Source organism: Mastacembelus armatus, chromosome 21 (assembly GCF_900324485.2).
Source record: "Mastacembelus armatus chromosome 21, fMasArm1.2, whole genome shotgun sequence".
NCBI lineage: Eukaryota > Metazoa > Chordata > Actinopteri > Synbranchiformes > Mastacembelidae > Mastacembelus > Mastacembelus armatus.
Genome location: NC_046653.1, coordinates 18,253,152 through 18,272,385, shown reverse-complemented (window position 1 = coordinate 18,272,385; position 19,234 = coordinate 18,253,152). Strand labels below are relative to the sequence as shown.

The 19,234-nt window shown below is 40.5% G+C and overlaps 3 protein-coding genes across 11 annotated transcripts in view; all 3 read right to left on the bottom strand.

The window, feature by feature from the left end:
- Window positions 1-123: 123 nt before the first annotated feature.
- Window positions 124-11,420, bottom strand: tfg (trafficking from ER to golgi regulator). Of its 4 annotated transcripts, none has more exons than XM_026294550.1 (8): window positions 11,288-11,420; window positions 8,866-9,079; window positions 8,511-8,594; window positions 7,019-7,165; window positions 6,215-6,382; window positions 5,940-6,086; window positions 1,754-1,846; window positions 124-1,631 (listed from the first exon to the last, which is right to left on the bottom strand). In XM_026294550.1, exons 2-8 carry the CDS (start codon window positions 9,047-9,049, stop codon window positions 1,234-1,236), a joined length of 1,221 nt encoding a protein of 406 aa, XP_026150335.1. In that variant the 5' UTR covers window positions 9,050-9,079; window positions 11,288-11,420; the 3' UTR covers window positions 124-1,233. The 4 variants fall into 4 exon arrangements, with proteins under 4 accessions (XP_026150335.1, XP_026150336.1, XP_026150337.1 ...); XM_026294551.1 differs by having other exon boundaries at window positions 124-1,628; XM_026294552.1 differs by having other exon boundaries at window positions 1,769-1,846.
- Window positions 11,421-11,556: 136 nt separating this feature from the next.
- jagn1a (jagunal homolog 1a) lies at window positions 11,557-17,924 on the bottom strand. Its single transcript, XM_026295548.1, has 3 exons — window positions 17,837-17,924; window positions 12,556-12,656; window positions 11,557-12,462 (listed from the first exon to the last, which is right to left on the bottom strand). Exons 1-3 carry the CDS (start codon window positions 17,876-17,878, stop codon window positions 12,000-12,002), a joined length of 606 nt encoding a protein of 201 aa, XP_026151333.1. The 5' UTR covers window positions 17,879-17,924; the 3' UTR covers window positions 11,557-11,999.
- The window catches only part of col8a1a (collagen, type VIII, alpha 1a), a 30,068-nt gene continuing 24,635 nt past the window's right edge, over window positions 13,802-19,234 (bottom strand). For all 6 annotated transcript variants that reach the window (XM_026295532.2, XM_026295533.1, XM_026295536.1 and 3 more), the window contains 2 exons: window positions 17,837-18,140; window positions 13,802-17,561 (listed from right to left, as the gene is read on the bottom strand). In XM_026295532.2, the coding sequence (XP_026151317.1) occupies window positions 15,625-17,561; window positions 17,837-18,140 (2,241 nt within the window). In that variant the 3' untranslated portion in view covers window positions 13,802-15,624. The remainder of the gene's footprint in view (window positions 17,562-17,836; window positions 18,141-19,234) is intronic.

The window sequence follows — 19,234 nt, the reverse complement described above, 5'->3', positions numbered from 1 at the left end:
CCAGAGGCAGATGTTAGCCTGACTATATAAATCCTAAACCTTGGGCTAATGGTATGAACACTGCAGTGCATTCACAGCAGTCAAACCCAATGAAAAGACAGATTTCAATTTGGACAGGCTAGGTAGTAAATATCCTTCTAAATTATTTATAATAAATCCTGTGCACTCAATTCCTCTTACTTACTGAGACAGTTTGACATGAAAGACCAACCACATAATCTCATGCCACATGTCCCAGCCAACCACAACCACAGGCAGAAAAATCAAAATAGGAATACCAGCATTACCACAGTTTTCCAAATATGGGTGGGGAGAACGAGACGAGAAAAGCCAAACTTAACAGACATGAACTCAGAAACCACAAAGACAGAGTGTTGAGAGAACAACAGCAAGACAACACGAGGCCAAGAGCGACACAATATCAAAAGAAAAAGATTAAAAACGGATTCTAGCTCTGTCTTGATCATTTATTAGAGTCAAGAAAAAAAATGTTACAATTTGTACATAAACAACTAATATCACTTGAATGTGGAATTTGATTTGATATTAGTAAAAACCAGTGATAGGATAAAGAGAAAAAGAGGAATAGCAATCGTTACTGGAGGTGGTAAGCTAAACAAAAGAAGTCTCCTTCATGAGGGAGATCTACACCTCCCACAAATCATCACTTAGCTAGTGTTCCCAGCATCGGGCAGTTTCACTGACATATCATTAATACCAATATGGTGGTGAAATTGATCAACAGAAACCAAAACAACAAAAGGGTTTTCATAGTGTCTTATAAATGCATCTGTGCACAGCAAACTCAACACAGCCAATTGAGACATTTGTCAGTGACATGTATGACACAAATGCAGACTGTGGATGCTGATCTCACTTGCAAGATGTGTTACCATGAAAAGAATAAACAGTTTGTCCAACAGTCTGTTTTGGTCTCCCAGTTGTGTGCATACAGACAGTTTTACAATGACAAGAGGGCAGAGCAGACAGGAAAATAATGCAATAAACCTACAGCAGGGTCAGAACAGAGTGGGATGCTGGAGAGACAGCACACTAACACTTACCATCAGACTGTGTTGGAGGGTGGGGAGGTGCTTGTTTCATATTGATATTTGTATGAGGGGGACAGGGTTGCAGAACAGTAAACCACGTTTTGCTGCACCCACTCCAAAGTGTAGTATAGGATAAGGGTTTGGGGATATGACATGATCAGTAACATCCACAATCCTCTCTTTACCGGTAGCCAGGACCTGGCTGAGTGTAGCCCTGGCCATAAGGGGGGCGGTTGCGGGCATATGGGTTAGCAGCTCCTGGTGGGGGGGTGACAGTGGCACCTGGAGGCGGGGTGTATCCTGGGTGGGCCTGGTAACCTGATCCAGGCTGGGAACTGGGTGGCATGCTATAGTTGGCAGGTTGGGAGGCCTGGGAGGTATAGTTTTGGGGAGTGAAGGCTCCTGGTGGATACTGCTGGGCTCCCTGAGATGGATGGGGCTGCTGCTGGCCACCCTGAAAGCCTGGGGCTGGGGTCGGACCAGGAGCGGGAGCCTGGGAGGAGGGAGGCGTGTAGTTTTGAAACTGTTGCTGCTGTGGTGGGCCAGGCTGAGGGGCTCCGGGCTGAGGGCTGTATCCTGCTGGGAGAAGAATGAAGAAGAGTTATTTTAATTCACTGTAGAAAGGAATAAGTCCACCTTACTTTACAACACAGCAACTACCTTTATTCCTTTTTTAAAGCCCTAATCATATTTACTCTTACCAGGATATTGCATACCATACTGCTGCTGTGGTGGGGCACCTGGTTGCTGAGGTGGGTATCCACCTGGAGCCTGGTACTGTTGGTACACCTGACCTGAAGAGACAAGGATAAGTATTGTTAGTACACTGGAACCAGATAAAATAAGCTACTCACCATTCAATACATCTATTTTTACTAGTTATCCATTTACACTAGTCATTTCACGTGACTTCATCATGATAAAAACCATATGAATTAATATACATGTTGCAAGAAATGGGTCTCTGTAGGCCAATTCACAAATCTGATCGAAAACTATCAGCTATTAACAACTACTTAGCTAACTACAAATATCCATGAACTAACACAAATACATCATACACAAATCAATCTAAGGACTACAAGCAAGGCAAAGTTTTATTGCCTTAGATCATGCTGTCATTACTAATCAGGGATCAGATACAACAACTCAAGAAACCTTGAAAAGTTTTTAGCATCTGGATTTGACAGCAAATTCATCTTGAGTGCTGATGCATTTACTGCTGATAGTTGCTCAATTTGCTGTCCAAGACTCATGAAGTGTAAATGGTCTCTGTGTCCTCAGAAACACCTGTGCATCTGGACACAGTAATAATACATAACTATTTGATTGTAAAAACCTGATACCCACAGAAATCTCCGTACTACACTACAGGAAGACCCGACTTCACACTGAAACAGACAAAAAGAGGACACAGTCCTTACACTGTGGCTGACCCAGGCAAATTATCCTGCAGTTGTCCTCCGCAACACCAGCTTTAAACACAAACCACAGCTGAATATCACACTAACAACTTGTACATCTTTATGTTTCAAAAACTTGTTTACCTCATTTTAATCTGCTTATCAATTTTTCCATCAAGTGCCTGAATGTTAAGTGAACATACAAAGACTGAGCAAACTGGTATTCTCCCTTAACAAGGCCACACTTCCAAATCCCATGCCTGGCATATAAATCAGGGTGACCACAGATGAAAAGCACAAAGAGAAGGAATAATGAAAGCAGGTCACACTAGGGTGCTCTGGCTTTGTGAATCCTGGCGAAACTGGTGCAGATTTTCCATTCTTTAGAAGAACTGATATTCTGGAGTGTAAAACAGAACAAATCTGAAAGGACACTATGAACTCCCATGAACTATTAAACTCTTTTGTACTGTCAGAGAGGCTCAATGTACTCAATAACGTTGTACTCTGGAAGAAAATCCTTGACCATAATTTATAACAAATGCAGCACATACAGTACAATAAGCTTAACTTTATGTTGGCCCATTTAGTCTATTTACTGTACAATCCAAGAAACTATAAGCCAATGTGCCTGCAGTCAGAAAACAAGTATTACTTTGTACTACTCTGGGAAAGGCCTGACAACAAAATATTTCCCTAGAAACACTACATCTTTGGTGTCTTTTAAGCATTGTTGTCTGTTTTATGTTGTGAACACCCTACACTCACACCCTTATCACGTGTATTGTGTGAAGAGCCTTCTTTTCCTGTTGTCCTCAGTCTGTAATCCATCCTGAGTGATGGAAGTAAGCATAGCTGCTAAACCTGCTTTTGCCTGGAAGTTCATTTCATTCCAGTGTAGCCAAGAGGTCAGCCACCTGAACAAAGACAGGACTGGGGGCTCATTGAAGTCAGCACAGCCTTGCTCCAGGAGAAAACCCCAAATTGGGAGAATGAGGTTTGATGGAACAAAGAAGAGTTTGGCTGTGGTTCTGCTGACCTCCCTCTGTGCATAACTTAAGAAACAGTCATGAGAATATGGTCCTATTTTTAAATAAAGAACTCACACCAAACACGTCTGCCCTTCTGATGAACAGCCTTTTGCAAATGTCTAAGCCCACTACATACGCATGTGTTTACAGTTTCATTCTTTCTTGCACAGATGTAAATTATTGCCAACGGTTGAAATCTTTACCATCTGCGTACGGATCTTGTTAGCGGCATTCTTATGGTAACAAGTAACTAAAGTTTCCATTAAAAGTGAGCTCAAGGCTAATTTTGAAAGGCCACACGTGCTCAACTAGTGTCCAATCTTGTATTACCATTTATAAATTCTCTTGCATCGGCTGGCTGTTTGCCTTGAGGCTGTCACACTGACAAACAGTCTGCAACCAGAGACAGGAATAACGAAGAGTAATGAAAAGGTCTAGTGGGAAAGAAGACTAGGAAGATCTAGTTTAATATCTTTGTATGCCAACCATCTGCAGCCTTGAAGCAACATTACAAGAGATGAAGAAGAGGCAATGTAAAAGATGAATGATATGAAGAGGACAAACAAGACAGTAACTAGCCAGAGCTGTCCATGTGTGTACTAACCATACTTTATGGATCTCAGAGGGTGTATTATCTTTGTACTTGTCTCCTTCCACAGGGAGGTCAAATTGCAGCCTTGGGTACAGAACAATTCCACTGCCTATACAAACATTGTGTGTGACTGGCTAGCCAAGTGACCTAATAAGTCTTCCTTCTGGATCATCTCTTACTGAGGCCTGTAGCTCGGCATTGCAACACTAACCAGGCAAGCCACAAACCACCAGTTAAATGGAACAAATGTGCGCTGGCCTTCACTGCTGCAGGTGTGTTTGGGCGTCAGCAGTGATGCCGCCCTTGGAGAGCAAGTTAACACTCTCATGAGGTGGCTTCCGCATTCATCATCATCCAATCAGCTTACTGTAATGTGGTAAACAATACAAAATACTTTACCTCCACAGCTGCATCCGACTACCGGTAGGTCTTTTTTTTGACAACAAAGGGAGAAACAAGCCAGACTATTCGCTAATGTCAAATGACCCCTCAGGCCAACGTACAGCCTGATCCTGATTCATTTATCTTTCTCTAGGCCTTAGGTCTTGGTCCAACATGTGTGTGATAAACACTGCAAGAGAAGAGAGCTGTGATAAGGCCTCATCTGAGTAAGATAAATTCTAATTCCAGGAATACTCTTTCTTTTCACTGTGCTGATTAAAACTCTGCTGCGGTGAGACTTAAGGATAATTACTCATCCAGTGAAACTTGCTGCTTCAACAACACACAGGATATGATTGCCAAAAAAGGTAACATGCTTATAGTACAAGCAGTGAACTGTGCCTCTGCAGACTGCAAACATATGTCAGAACAAATCGGCTAAAAAGACACTGTATATTCATCCTGCACACTACCTTCAACCTTACATTGCTCATCTGATTAAAATTGTTTCCTGAATTTTAAGTACTCATACAAAAACAATATACGTCATATCACTTAATCTAATCAACTGAGGTTTGTTGGCAGAAGGAGATGACATGGCCCTTATTCAATTGAAAAACAAAAGGCAAGCGAGTGGACAACATAGCTCACTAAACAATAGCAGTATAAAAGGACTGTGTGCACTCTGATACCAATCTATCTAACTACTCAAGAGTGGCATGAAATTACATCTCACAGAGAGTGGGAACATACTGACTGTGGCAATGGCCACACATGATCCTGGACTAAATCCTAGAAAATCCTTAATAGAAAAAGAAAAAGTGCATGTTCCTGTGTAACAGGTCTGTTTGTATGTTTTGCACATGCATGACCACAGTTGGGACAGGACTGAACTCTGATGACCAACACAAATATAATTTGGAAATTGCAGTATGAAGTCTATGATCCAATGGTCAAAGTTTTCCTGTCATAAATTGTAATTTATTTTTATGGTGGAGCAGTTAACACCTCAGAGAGATGATGCACAGCTTTTTGGAACTGTTAGTTTGGTGGACTCACTTTGTGTTACTTTGTGTACTTTTGACAAACTGACTTTCCTTGTTTGTGTAATAGAATTAATGCTTTTTTTCTGGAACACATGATTTCATACCAGTGAAGAACTAGCATGGGATATAATTCCAGGCTTCCCACCTTTTTTGCAAAATCTCAGTAAGTATGTCTTTGGAAAAAAAAAAAGGTAGTTTGAGGCAACACATTAAAATGCACTTCTATTGGATATTGGAAAACAACATACGACAGGAAGACTGTAAACAAAAAGTGCAATTGCTATGACCCCCTGTGATCATTAGGCCATTATCCCACTGTCCCTCCCTCCCTAGACAAACAAGTAGCTGCCTTAAAGTTTGTGTAAGTTAGTGCATATTTACATTAACAATGGTATGGGTGTATTTGTCTGTTCTTGTGTGTGCATGTGCCTCACCATCCATGCCAGCTGGGGGTCCTTGCTGTACTCCAGGATAGGGACCCTGTGGCTGGGGGGGCACGCCTGGTTGAGGGGCTGCAGATGAGGAGGAGGCAATGCTGTCAGGGGTTCCTGAGCGCTCCTCTGGTGCGACCACTGGTGGAGCTATTTAGACAGTGGGGAGAGACATGCAGTGAAGATACGAACATCTTACATGACAGACTTACACTAAAACAAAACCAAAACTTTCACACAGCATCTTTGATTTTCTGCAGTTGGACATTGTGCAGTACCTTGGGACTGGTCCTCACTCAGGCCAAAAGCAGAGATGACATTCTTGTTGACCTCATCCTGGTTTTTTAATGGGTCAAAGGCTGACATGCTGGCTGCACTGACTGGCGTGGCCTGTTTCATTGTGGGATCTGCTGCAATAACTTTGCCTTCGCGTCCATCCACTGACTCTAGAAACACAGTCAGAAGAATGTTCAATATCCAGCAGAAAAGAGGAGTATTGTTCAGAAGTAAGAAAAAAAAAAGATGCACAAACCTCCATCCCACAGAAAATTACAAACTGTGGCAGCCTGTTTCCATATATGATGACAAAGGAAGGGCATTTTCTGCTTCAGTTAAGTGTATGTGTGTGTGGGTGTGTGACCACATTGAAAGCCGACTTATCCTTTATGTATGCAGTATATAATAAATAACATGTACAACCAGACAAATCTTCATAAAAAACAAGTTAGTAAAATATGAACAGTGTCTTACAAAGGATCTCCTGTGCCAGTGTCCATGTGGGATACATATCTTACAAATCTGACAGTATGTAAGAAAGTGTTACCTATTAAGGGAGGAGTGCAATCCCCATCAAAAGGATTAAAGACCTCACAGTCCTTGACAAGCTCATCTCCTCTTGTGTGTACACAAGAGCAGTTGTGTACTGTACTGTAGAAAATACTTTGGATGATCCAAGAAATTGCAAAGTGTAAATAAAATACATACTTACTGATTCTGATGACTAATGCTAATATACAGACATAATAATACATGATGGGAATTATTTTTTATATCAACCAACAATAAGGCATTGGAGTACTTACCACTGTCAGGTGCTGTAGCAGTCAGACCAGGCTCTGTGGGGGGCTCCAGGCTATCCAGGAGGTTGTTGACTTTATTCCTGAGCTCAATGAGCTCCCTGCGCAGGTATTTTACCTGACTGGACTCCAAAGGCCGCGGCTGACCATTCACTGAAGATAATAAGATAATAAGAAGAACAATTAATTCTTCGTATTTATCTGTGAAATATAGATGAGCAAAGTCAAACCTTTTTCTATCTTTGCACAGCCAATGGCCTCTACGTTTTAAAGCTTGAGGAGTTTCATGGAGAGCAACTGAGAAGTGAATGGTTTTACAGAATGTGGCAATCTTCTAGTCCATACCATTATTAATGGGGCATTTTTGTGCATTACTGAATATGGAAGAGATTTATTGTGATCATTTCCCATGAGGGGACAGCACAATGTATCCAAGCAGATGATAAAACAAACAAAACGTATTCTGATTCTGAAGCCTCCCACCCCAAGAAACACAAAGTATGCACATTCAGACGGAGGATACAAATAAGTGTGCTGATACCTAAAAACTGAATACAGTGCAACTACAGAGGCACTGGGGAAAACGTGGGTTGTACAGAAAGATAAATTATCCAAAACTGCAGTCACATCAGTAGACTGGAAAATATATTTTTGATAAATAACATTTAGCAGCTCTTGCATTATCATTTATGACTGTAAAAAATATAATTAACCTTTGCTTAATGATGCATGTGCTTGGACTCCTGTTTTTAGGTGCAAGCAAATTCTTTAACCCTATTCAAGTCAGGATCGTTAATACAGTCTAAGTAAAGCAATGCACTGTATGTAATTAGTTCTGCAGAGACATTATAATTTCAGTACAATTTTACGCAACATGTGACAAACACTGGCCTCCACCCGACATGTTAGGGTGAGGCATACTGGTTTTTTTGGTAAAGATAAATAATTCTTCTATGACTAACACCTCAAATCACATTGATATAGTGGATATACTGAATGACTGGGGCCTAACAGGGTTAGCATGCATATTAAGATTAGAAACCAGTATAACTGGCAGCAAGATCTTTTGTTAGTATTACCATGCACTAACTGACACATTGTTTGTTTGATGAACCAATGCTAAGCAACACACTAAAATACCACCCAAAATTAGTCAAGGGAATACAGACAACTTTTATTAGGACAGTGAAGTGTTAAGACTTGCTGTCTAAATCATAAACTAGACTGCCCTCTAGTGACGTGTTGCTGATGTAAAACATGTTGGTCTACAATTAATCATGATGGAATTATCACATGATTAAATACTTCAACAGGCTTGAATTTTAGATTCCTGAAAGCAAAATTTATTTACATTACTGTTGTTCACATTCTGATAGAATTCAGAATAATTTATTAATCCCAAAGAGGGCAAGTCATTTATACAGACCACCCATTAAATAAATAAAATGTGTGTGTATATCTGAAGGGGCAATAGAAAGGAATTGCTCAAATATCTTACCAAATAAAGTCAGTTTGAGTATTCTACTGCACTGGATGGCAAAGGACAGGTCAGAGCTATCGAAAATGGTGATGAGGTCTTCATCTGTAAAAAGGGAAAGACACCAGATGATTCACTGAGTGGCAAGCTATCTCTACCCAAGAAAAAGCTAAGTAAGATACCAAGTCTACATAATCCTTAAGCCCTTATTGAAATTGCGATCAACTTCAAGTAATTCATATGTACTGAATGTATTTATCATAAATTTATATACTAGTTCATGATAAATAAGCTGGCCTGAGGAAAACATATTGTCAGTATACACACTTCTATTCTAGAAACCAATTAGGACAAAGGGCCTGTGTCTGTGACTCACCTTCATCCTTGTATTTGATGGTAACCTCATCGTTACTCTGCAGCTTGCCCCTGAAGACACGCTGCATCATCAGCACCAGCTCATCGTAGGTAATGTCTTCGTTATGGATAGGAATGCGTCTGATGTCGTCACCCAGCTGGGCTTTGATGATCAGCTTCCCGCTCAGGTCCAGCTGGCCGTTCATGGTGCCGTCCGACCTGTACTGCTCCTAACACTTAACAGAATCGAAGAAAAAGTTTTAAAAACAAAACAAAAAAAAAGTCAGGTTTCCTTCTGCCTTTCTAATTGTCAGTTATGGTTAATTTCCAATTTAAGCCCAATTCTGGTATACTGAAATAAGCAATAATTGAGATGAATTGTGATTACACAGGAAATAAAATGAAAGGGATTATAAGTTAAACCTTATTTAAACAGGCAAGATGAAACACTAGATGGAAAATTTTTTAAAAAACTGATTAAGGAGGTGATGAATCTTTTTGTCAGGGTCATAAAAAAACTTTTTCAAATATATCTGAAAATATTAAATCGTACGTATGTAATTACAATTTATAGAGTTTGTCAAGGTTTAATAATTTTACAATATTTGTCATAATTTATTTTATTGTTTGCTTTCCACAGCACATGATTTGAATGAAACTCAGCTGAAGTCACTGTCTATAGATGAAGAAAACAGGTTACATTTAGGTCAAACTTAGAACATATTGTAAGAAAACAGCCTCAAGGGAGCAAACAAATGACAGTAAGCTAACAGTGTGTGGTTTTATGTTGATGACCACATGTAGACAGGTGAATTCAGACTAGGGATATTAGAGGTCTTTATGGAACATAACTCTTAATGTAACATTAATTGTCAAAATAACTGTTAATGCATCAGGTAAGATGCCGTTACCTCGGTGTGTCTTTGTACAAAAAAACAGTCGTATGTTGATTTCTTTGAGCAGTTATGTTGTTATCCTTGTGTGCCTTTATGCATTACAGAACACAGTAAAAATTAAACAGCTCAAGCACATTAACAGCTTGCCTCATCCCTACAAGTATATCATCACACATTAAACAAAATCACGACATGTATTAGTATAGTCCCACTGAGGAGGTAAGTCTTGGCATGTACAGTATTTGATTATGTATGTAGGTCGACCGAACAGAAGAGAAGTTGCCATGAGAGTTGTACATAATTCAAATGTGACATTAACAAGGACAATGGAGTTATAATGAAAATAGCAGCTCCTTTTTATTGAGCTCTATTGTGTTTAAAGACATTTTGAAAATTAGCCTAAAAAGTGGAAGAGACAGCTAAAGATTTGATTAATTGCAGAGTCTAAGGGTCAAACATCACCCAGTGAGGTGGCAAAGACTGTTCAGTGCTGTTGTAGGTTTTTACAGACTTTGACCCAAAAGATGAACTGGGTTGATAAAAGGATCAAAGCTTGGTGGACTTACATTAAAAAAATGATGTGCTCCTTTGTATGTCAGATGGGTGAAACTCTGGATATTGTTTACACGAAGTGAAGCTCGCCTGCGATAATTTAACATGTTTCTTTTTGATTGTGTGTAGTCACCATTTGGATTAACCATAACGTAACCTCCTTATGGCTTAGAATGATAAATATATGGGTAGTTACGACTGTGAATTTAATGCCATAGAAGATAAGACTTTGCCTGCCCTAGCCAGATGAATAATTAGCTGGATGCTAGGGATTGTGAGGTAGCTAACGTTAAGGTTTAGCTTCTGAACTAGCTACCAAGGAACAATGCATCATTTCTCCGTCAAAGGCTTTCCCACATTATTTTTTGATGAAAAGCTGGTAACTCCAAGTAGGAGCAGCTTATAACGTTACCTAACTCAGTTTAGACAGACAGTCAAGCTGTCAGTGGCCCAACAACACCAAACCACCAGTGACTGTTAACTTAACATTTGCTAGGCCGGCTCACCACTGCCCCGTAAACTGCTAACGTTACAATATAAACGATGCTGAGTTACAAGCAATAATATCGTTAATTTCCAGTCTCAAGTTGTCATAAATTGCAATAAAAAGAGTCTGCCTTAATTTCACTTTCTAACAATGGGTCATCAGAAATCGGTTTGCAGTTCACGCTAGCTGCGTTTAAAAGCCACCCAGAGGTTGGTAACTCAAGGTATTGTCAACTTAGTCACATTTCAAAGTACCATTGCTTTAAATATTTAAAACATTAGTAGGTCTTTTTCGTTACTAACTTCACAAATCGGTCTCGGCACCTGTTTGTCAAAGCAACCATAGCGTTATTTCATTATATTAGCCAGCTAACGCTAACGCTAAGCGGCTACCGTTAGCGAGTAACATAACGTTAGCAGGCAAACGATGATACTGGAGCATTGAAACTGTCATGTAGTTCAAACTAAAACATAATACAGTTGGACCCCAGGCCCCGGACTGGCCTTTACCTGAATCAGACGACTTGACCACGACGTATTTCACGTATTTCAAACTGTGAAAATCAAATGTTAGTTAGCCTAGCTGGCTGCCAGCATCAGGAAGTGTCCTCCAGACTCAACGTCAACCAATACGTGGCATTCATTCTGCGCAGGCGCAAACAATGACCCAAATATGTTGACACCGACTCACCTTACGTTGAAAACGAAGCAAACTTTAAAGTTAAAGACCATACCTTCACTTTTATTTGGTTTACAATGCACATTTTTTGTCATGTGTACAGGTTTGACAGGTTGTTTTTCTGATGCTGAGTGAAGCAGCTTTTGATTCCAACCTTCATTTTTAATTAGACATATTGTGAGAGGTAGATTTATTGAAGGAAACATCAGCAGATTTACTAGAAATCTCTAAGCAAAATGCACAGTACTGTGTAAAAGCTTTGGGCACTACAAGCAGAAAATGCTTTCATAAACAATACAAATTATTTAGCAAATCACTTCAAAATGTTCAGCAAACAGGAAAACCTAAACCAAACCAATATTTGATGTGACCGCCTTTATTTTTAAAACAATCCCCCTAGGTACACTACGTATACGTAGGTTTCTGAAAAAAATATACACCTTATTAGTTTCTAAATGATTATGTGAAATTATACAAATAAATTAAATAAAGACATTCATAAATATCAGAATTCATTTTGCCCAGCCACAGCTTTTCACTTCACTATTTCTTCTTCTTCTCTTGAGTGGCATTGAACCATGAGTCTAACAGCTTTTTCATGTAATACAACTGCCAGGCGTGCACTTGAACAGCAATCACCATGATAAGGTACATAACAGTTACTGCAGAAAAGCCAAAAATGAAGCGGTAGGCCTTTCCATGGCGGTAGAGCTGCTGCGCAACAGGAAACATCTCCATTCCACCATAAATTAGAGGTGCAACAGAGAACAGCCCTGCACTGATCATGGATATAACCAGGTAACTGATATTGTTCTTTGGAAGTGACAGGCTGCTGCAGATCAGAGGGAGGAGGCTGAGCAGGTACGGGTACTCCCACTGGTATGGCATGGACACTTTGTCATGTGACACCAGGTTGCAGTGGCTGACAGTCACCTGTGCCGCCACCAGGAGCCAGATGAGAAGGTGAACCAAATTTAACTTCCGCACCTCTGACTTCAGGGAAGCACTGCAAAATAAAAAGCAGACAATTGCAGCTGTGTTAGAGGCTATTTGAAGTTACAGGTACATTTATTATCAGATAGAGATAAAGGTTACTTGCCTCATTTGGTAACATGGAGCCACCTTTTCTCTGTGTTTAAAGTCGCTTCCATCAGTACCAGCAGCTCTGGGACCTATGCGTGATGTCATTTTGAGAGAAACCTGACACACAAAGTAAATTCTACTTCAGATGTCAAAACCTGACAGAAATGCCTGTCACAATTACTAAAGGTGTTTAATTAACCATCAATAAAAGACAGAAAAGTATCACACCTTCACAACAGGGAACATAAACTCTGTAAAGTTTAAAACATTAAAAATCTTTGTATTTTTTATTTGAAAATAGCTTTATGAACTATTATTTTTATTTATTTTTGACAGCCCGTTCATATCCCACATATCCCAATATGATCCATGGACTAGGATAAAAACACAAATTCAATCAGAGGAAATAAACTACAGTAACAGAGACTGTTTTCTCTAATGTAGACCAGGGTCCTAAATGCTGTTTAAATTGAAAACATCATTAACTAATTTCTGGTAGATCTGTTGAGCTGTCGAAGCCTCTTGGTTTCAGTTTAGCAGCGGTTGCTAATTAATGCTAAGTTCAGCATGACCCTTACACAAACAGCTAACGTTACGTGCCAGCGTCGTTTCATCATCAACAACTACTATTGTCATCAATGTGACACCATGTTAAATGTAGCTCACTAACACTGCTTACCGCTGCGTATGTCCGTACGTCTGATCCACGTCCTCGTTTAAAAGAGACAAACAAAAGATAGCTAGCAGGATGTTGCACAGCTGTACGCATGCGCACAATATTCAGCCCTCCCACCTCAGCATCAGCATCTGAGCCCATTCACAATTTGACGAGATGGTTTTAACTTTGCTGTCTTCGTCTTTACAGTGCTGTGCACAGGACACAAGGGCACCAAACAGCCAGTCAGTCAGTCAGTCAGTCAGTCTGGGATTACATGAGATTACATGATGCGATGGAAGACTAGCCCATTTTACAGCAGAGATGGCATGCTGTATTACATATTGTATTATCTTTTCGGTGTTTCTGGAATCCATCTCTTCTACAGAAAGAAATATTATCAACCAACTAGGTCACCATTATAATAGTAATAGTCAGTAATAGTCCATTTCCAGCCTCACTGAAATGGGCTGGGAGCTTAGAGAAATAAATATTAAAAAAATATTTTTTTTTTATTAAAGAATTTTTATTTAGAAAAAAAATCAACACAAACAATAAAAACAAACATGAAACATTAAGACATTAATTATTCGATTACATTGACAATATCAGCACCATGGTTAAAAGGAGAAACATGCTTGATGTCCTTTTCTTGGCTTATCGGTGATCAGCAGTTAAGATAATAAATTATTAAAATAATTGCATTTATGATCTGTTGCAGCATTCAATGCCTCCTTGCTTTGTGTCCATTGTAACACAATTGTAACAACTGAAATCAGCAAGACATTAAATGAATTAAATGTTACTGTGAAACTGAATTTAGTTCCTATTTTGCAAAGCAATCACACCAGAGGGACTGCTTAAAGTCCCAATATTAAAGTATTTCCTTTAAAAAGCATATTCCACAATTTGTTTTCCAAATATGACACCCCGTTTTGTATAATTATACTGTCATCAGACATAGAAATAGATGCAGAAAACTCTGTTACAGAATATGATCAGCTGATTTTTTAATTACAGTACTTGAATAAGAATACATCAGGTAACAATTCATTTCTAAATTGATTTTGATTTGTTTTGAAATAAAACTAGTGAAACAAATTTCAGACAAATTATTAAAATTATTTTTTAACAAAGTTTTCCAGCAGCAGGGTTGACTAGAACACTGCTTAATCCACAGAACTGGACATGTTGAAAGGCAAGGTCTGTGCTCTGTGATATTTATCCTGTGACATATATGTGTGTGTAGCTGTGGTTTAGTTAGTGAAACAGAAACACCGTAACGTCTGGTATTTTCTGTATATTGTAATGTTAAATAAAGTATGAAGAGTGGTTTTCATAGTTCAAGGTTTTTAGGGTTTTTTTTGCAACAAAATTGTTTATTGACAGCACTACACCCATCTGAATATTAAAACATAAAATTATCATTACATTCTTACTCTATGATTCTCACTCAAGAGAACAATTATCAGTCAGCAACACACATGCTCAGGTAACATTTAATGCTGTGACTATTTAATTTTGACCATCTAATTTTTGTATGGTTCCACACATTAATTGGCATTAATAGTCAGTAACACTTGTCCATATTACAAATAATTCTTTCATGTATGTGAAGTGACAGTCATGTGCTTACACTGTACTTTGTCAATTATTATCATTAATAATATTATTATTTTTTGAATCTGCTTGAGAGCTTAATCAATTGATCTATTAAAAAGCAAAATTGGACACAATTACCTACTGTATTCGAAACTCCTACTCATGTACTCCTACTTAAATCCTTCACTGATCTGTGTCGTCGTTCTCAGGCCATTTTACCTTCCTATAATATCAAGCAAGAAGCAAAAAACTATATTTATATAAAAGTCTGCATGCAAAAATATAGATTTGCTATCAAAATATCTTCATGTCTTCCACTGTATTTCACATTCTTTGCCACATGGGGTAGCTGCCAGTTGTGAATAGGTGCTGGGACAAAAATGTGATGCTGTAGAAAAAGTCTAACTACAATTAAATTGTTTATTGTATAAGACACTTCAGATGTTCTTGTCATGCATTTGTACCTAATAACAAACTGCACTGTTGACACTCGTGAAAATACATTTGGAGCCATATTTTTGTTTGCTTTTTGATGACGATTTACTTCATTCTTTTATATCAGTAAAGTTGTAAAAAGAAAAAAAAAATGTTTGTTCTCCCAAGTATGAGACTATAAGGTTTGAACACAGTATAAAGGCTTCTGTATATGCAGGCTATTATGCTTTATATTTTCCTTGAAGTATTTTATCTTGCCCATTGACAGTTTGTGGACTATACATTAAAGAGACCAGTGACTCTAAAGTCATTTATGGTCATGTTTTATATTATACAAAAATATACTCCCACTTTGTTCTCAGTGAAGCCTCTCACTCCCTGCAGTTTGTGGTTTTACATGGGATATAACAAGTACCCAGAAAACGAGGAGTGCACATACTGCCCAGCATAAAGTCCTGACGCCTGATCTGAGGGCAGCTGAATATACACAGTGTCCCCAGGTTGTAGAGGTAATACTGCACTCCCCGATGCTTGATCTAGGAAACCCTTTTTGTATTCATCATATGTATACATCACTGGCTCATTGTTCCTCATCAAAGCCACCCACACATTAGTGCCTTTGCAGTGGATGTGGTAAGCAAAGTAATAAATGCCAGGCATGTCACAGGTGAAGATCCCTGTCTGGGTGTTGTAGTTTTGGCGGCCATTGTACAGAAGCTTGTCAAAGATGACTGGAGTTCCCACTGGTGGAAAGGGAGTTGTTGCTACAGCTGTAAATGCTGGCATTTCCAACCCACCAGCACCCATTACTTCTGCCCCATTGCCTCCATACTTGCCCTTCTTTCCATAACTACCAGCCTTAACACCATCTAATCTAGGACCCATCTCAGAGAGTACTCCTGACATGTCAGGAGTCAGACCAGGTACTCCAGGTGGGCCTGGTGGTCCAGGAGGGCCAGGCTGACCTGGTTGTCCAGGGGTTCCTGATGGGCCCTCTTTTCCTGGGGGTCCTATGGGACCAGGAAGACCTGGCCTTCCCTCACCTGCAATACCTGGTGGACCAGGCGAACCACTGTCTCCTTTTGGCCCAAGAAGACCAGGAGGTCCAATTGGTCCTGGTGCACCATCCATTCCTGGAATTCCCTTAGGACCCTGAGGTCCCACTTCACCAGGTAATCCATTTTGTCCTTTTGTCCCAGGAAGTCCTTGAGGACCAGGGGTACCAGGTAGACCCTTATGCCCACTGTCTCCTTTGGCACCAGTTGGCCCTGGGGGACCTCTTGGTCCCGGTTCTCCAGGGTCTCCAGGCTGACCATCCTTACCAGGCATTCCAAGAAGACCAGGTTCACCTTTGGCTCCATCAAGCCCTTTAGGTCCTCCATCGCCACAGTCTCCTTTAGGACCAGGTGCACCTAAACCTCCTGGTGGTCCCATTGGGCCTGGAGGCCCTGGTGGACCTTTTTGCCCAGGGGGTCCTAGTATACCAGGCAGTCCTCCGTGGCCCTTTTCTCCTTTTTGTCCTGGAGGTCCAGATGGCCCATCCATACCTTTATCACCCTTTGGCCCTGGGAGTCCCGGTTTTCCAAATCCAGGCAGTCCTGTTTTCCCTGGCAAACCTGGTGGTCCTGGGTGGCCTTTTGCCCCTGGCATACCTGGCTGTCCTGGCAGGCCATTTTGACCTGGCTTTCCTTGACCAGGTAGACCTGGTGGGCCAGGCTGACCTTTTTCACCAGGTGACCCAGCTGGTCCATGTGCTCCAGGATGTCCTTTTTCTCCAGGTGGCCCCTGTGGGCCTGGTGCCCCATTCAACCCAGGTTTTCCAAAACCAGGAAGCCCTCTAGGTCCAGCTGGTCCTGGAGGTCCAGGCAGCCCTTTATGACCAGGTGGTCCTTGCTGGCCTATCCCTTTGTCTCCTTTGGGTCCAGGTAATCCTGGTAGTCCTGGTAAGCCTTTGTGACCTGGTTCTCCTTTGGGACCTGGTTGTCCTGGAAGTCCATTTGCCCCTGGTTTACCTATACCTGGTAGCCCAGGTGGCCCTGGGGGACCCTGAGGACCTGGCTGTCCAGGTGGCCCTTCTTCACCCCTAGGGCCCATTTCTCCTTGTGTTCCAATTTCACCAGTACCTCCTGGCTTGCCTGGAAGACCTGGCAAACCTGGTTTGCCTATGCCAGGCACTCCTGGTGGACCAGGAGGTCCAGGTTGTCCCACAGGTCCTGGCTGTCCAATCCCTGGAGGGCCAGCAGGTCCTGCAGGTCCCTCAGGTCCAGGAGGCCCAGCTGGGCCTGGCTCTCCTTGGGGAATTCCCTCAGCACCACTAGGAATTGTTTGTCCTGTGAGAAATGACATAAATTTTCAACCTGAAGTGGCCTGAAAATGCACAGACAGGTTTAGTTCTAAAGTTAGTGTAAACACATGTGTAGGAAATATGTTCTGTAAATATTCTCGACACTTGATGAAACAAGAAAAAAACACATTAGCTGTAATACAGACCATTATTTCCAGAAATATTTGAACCCTTGCCATGTTTTATCAGGTCACTGAACGTCTGTCCAAGATCTGAATGTACGTTCTTGGAGCATTGTTTGTTACTGTTGGACTTTCTCACCTTTGTCTTGACCACCATTATACCCGCCACCCTTACGGGCATTTTCTTTGCCCTTGAGCATGGGTATCTGGGGTAGCTCCTTCCTGTAGTGGGGATACTGCATATAGGGCACCTCTTTGCCAAGGTACTGTTGTTGGGGATAGCCCTCTTTACCCATTGCCATGTGTTGAAGGTGCTGCATTGGCTGGTATGGCTGAGGGTGTTGTTTGTGCCCATAGTATGCCCCACCGCTGACATAATTAATTACTACAAACTGTAGCAGTGTTAGGAGGAGGGGGCCACGGAGGGGAGGCATGGCCAAGGCCTGTATGAGAGGTAGAAAAGACAAGATATGAGGGGGAGGGAGGGTTGCTGTCGATGCTTTTCAGTACATCAAACATTACTCTGGTAATGTATACGTGTATAACGTGTATTACGTGTATAATACTGTCATAGACAGATGTTTTCCCCAATTATGTTCCACATTGATAAATATAAACAGAAGAGATCAAGCAAATAACTGGACTAGTCAAGTGTATTTTGCAATTGACTGACATTATTCCATTTTTTTATAAAATCACCACAAATCGCATAACCTACTGGAAACCCACTTAAAACAATGTACATTAAACAGAACTCTTAATATTTTAAGGAATAAATTAGGTATTTGCCTTCACGGTTATTTCATTCAGTACATTTCTACACAACAATGAGCAATTATCAACAACAATAGCAACAAAATGGAGTTTTCAGTATTTTATATATTTTGATTTTCACTGTGCATTTCTGTATATTTCTATTAAGGAAAAGTCCAACAATAACAAGAACCTAAATCTAAAAGGCCACCAATGTTAAACTGGGTTAAACTGCACCTACTGCATCAGTCCACAAGAGGGAACACACACTACACATAACAAAATGATTCTTTTCAATTTCTCACTGATGTTCAAGTTTTTCATCAAGCAAATACGTCACAAATCCATAACTGTGACTATGATCACAAACACTTGAATGCTTCTGGGGCGGGTGGAGCCATGTTTGAACAGTTCTGCTACCTGAGTTGTCAGCACTGACGCCCTGCACAGTGCAGTCCATGACAATGTGCATATTGCTACAAGGTATACTGATATATTTGTCTAAGGACAGGTAGGACAGTGTACGTCATGAACAGAATGCATGTAGCCTAAATTGTCCCTGAAAATGTGTGGTGAGAGGTCAGAATGAGAGCCTTTGTATGAACATACGTTGCCTGACACTCAAGCCTTTTTTCTATTTGTGAAGTGTGAAGAATTTCTGACACCTCCTAGCCAACACCACTTCTGCTGGTGTTAATGACAGCATTCTCACCATTCCTGTATTATTGCCATGATTGAATGAATCATGTACTGACACAAAAATAAATCCCAATAGTCTTTGTTA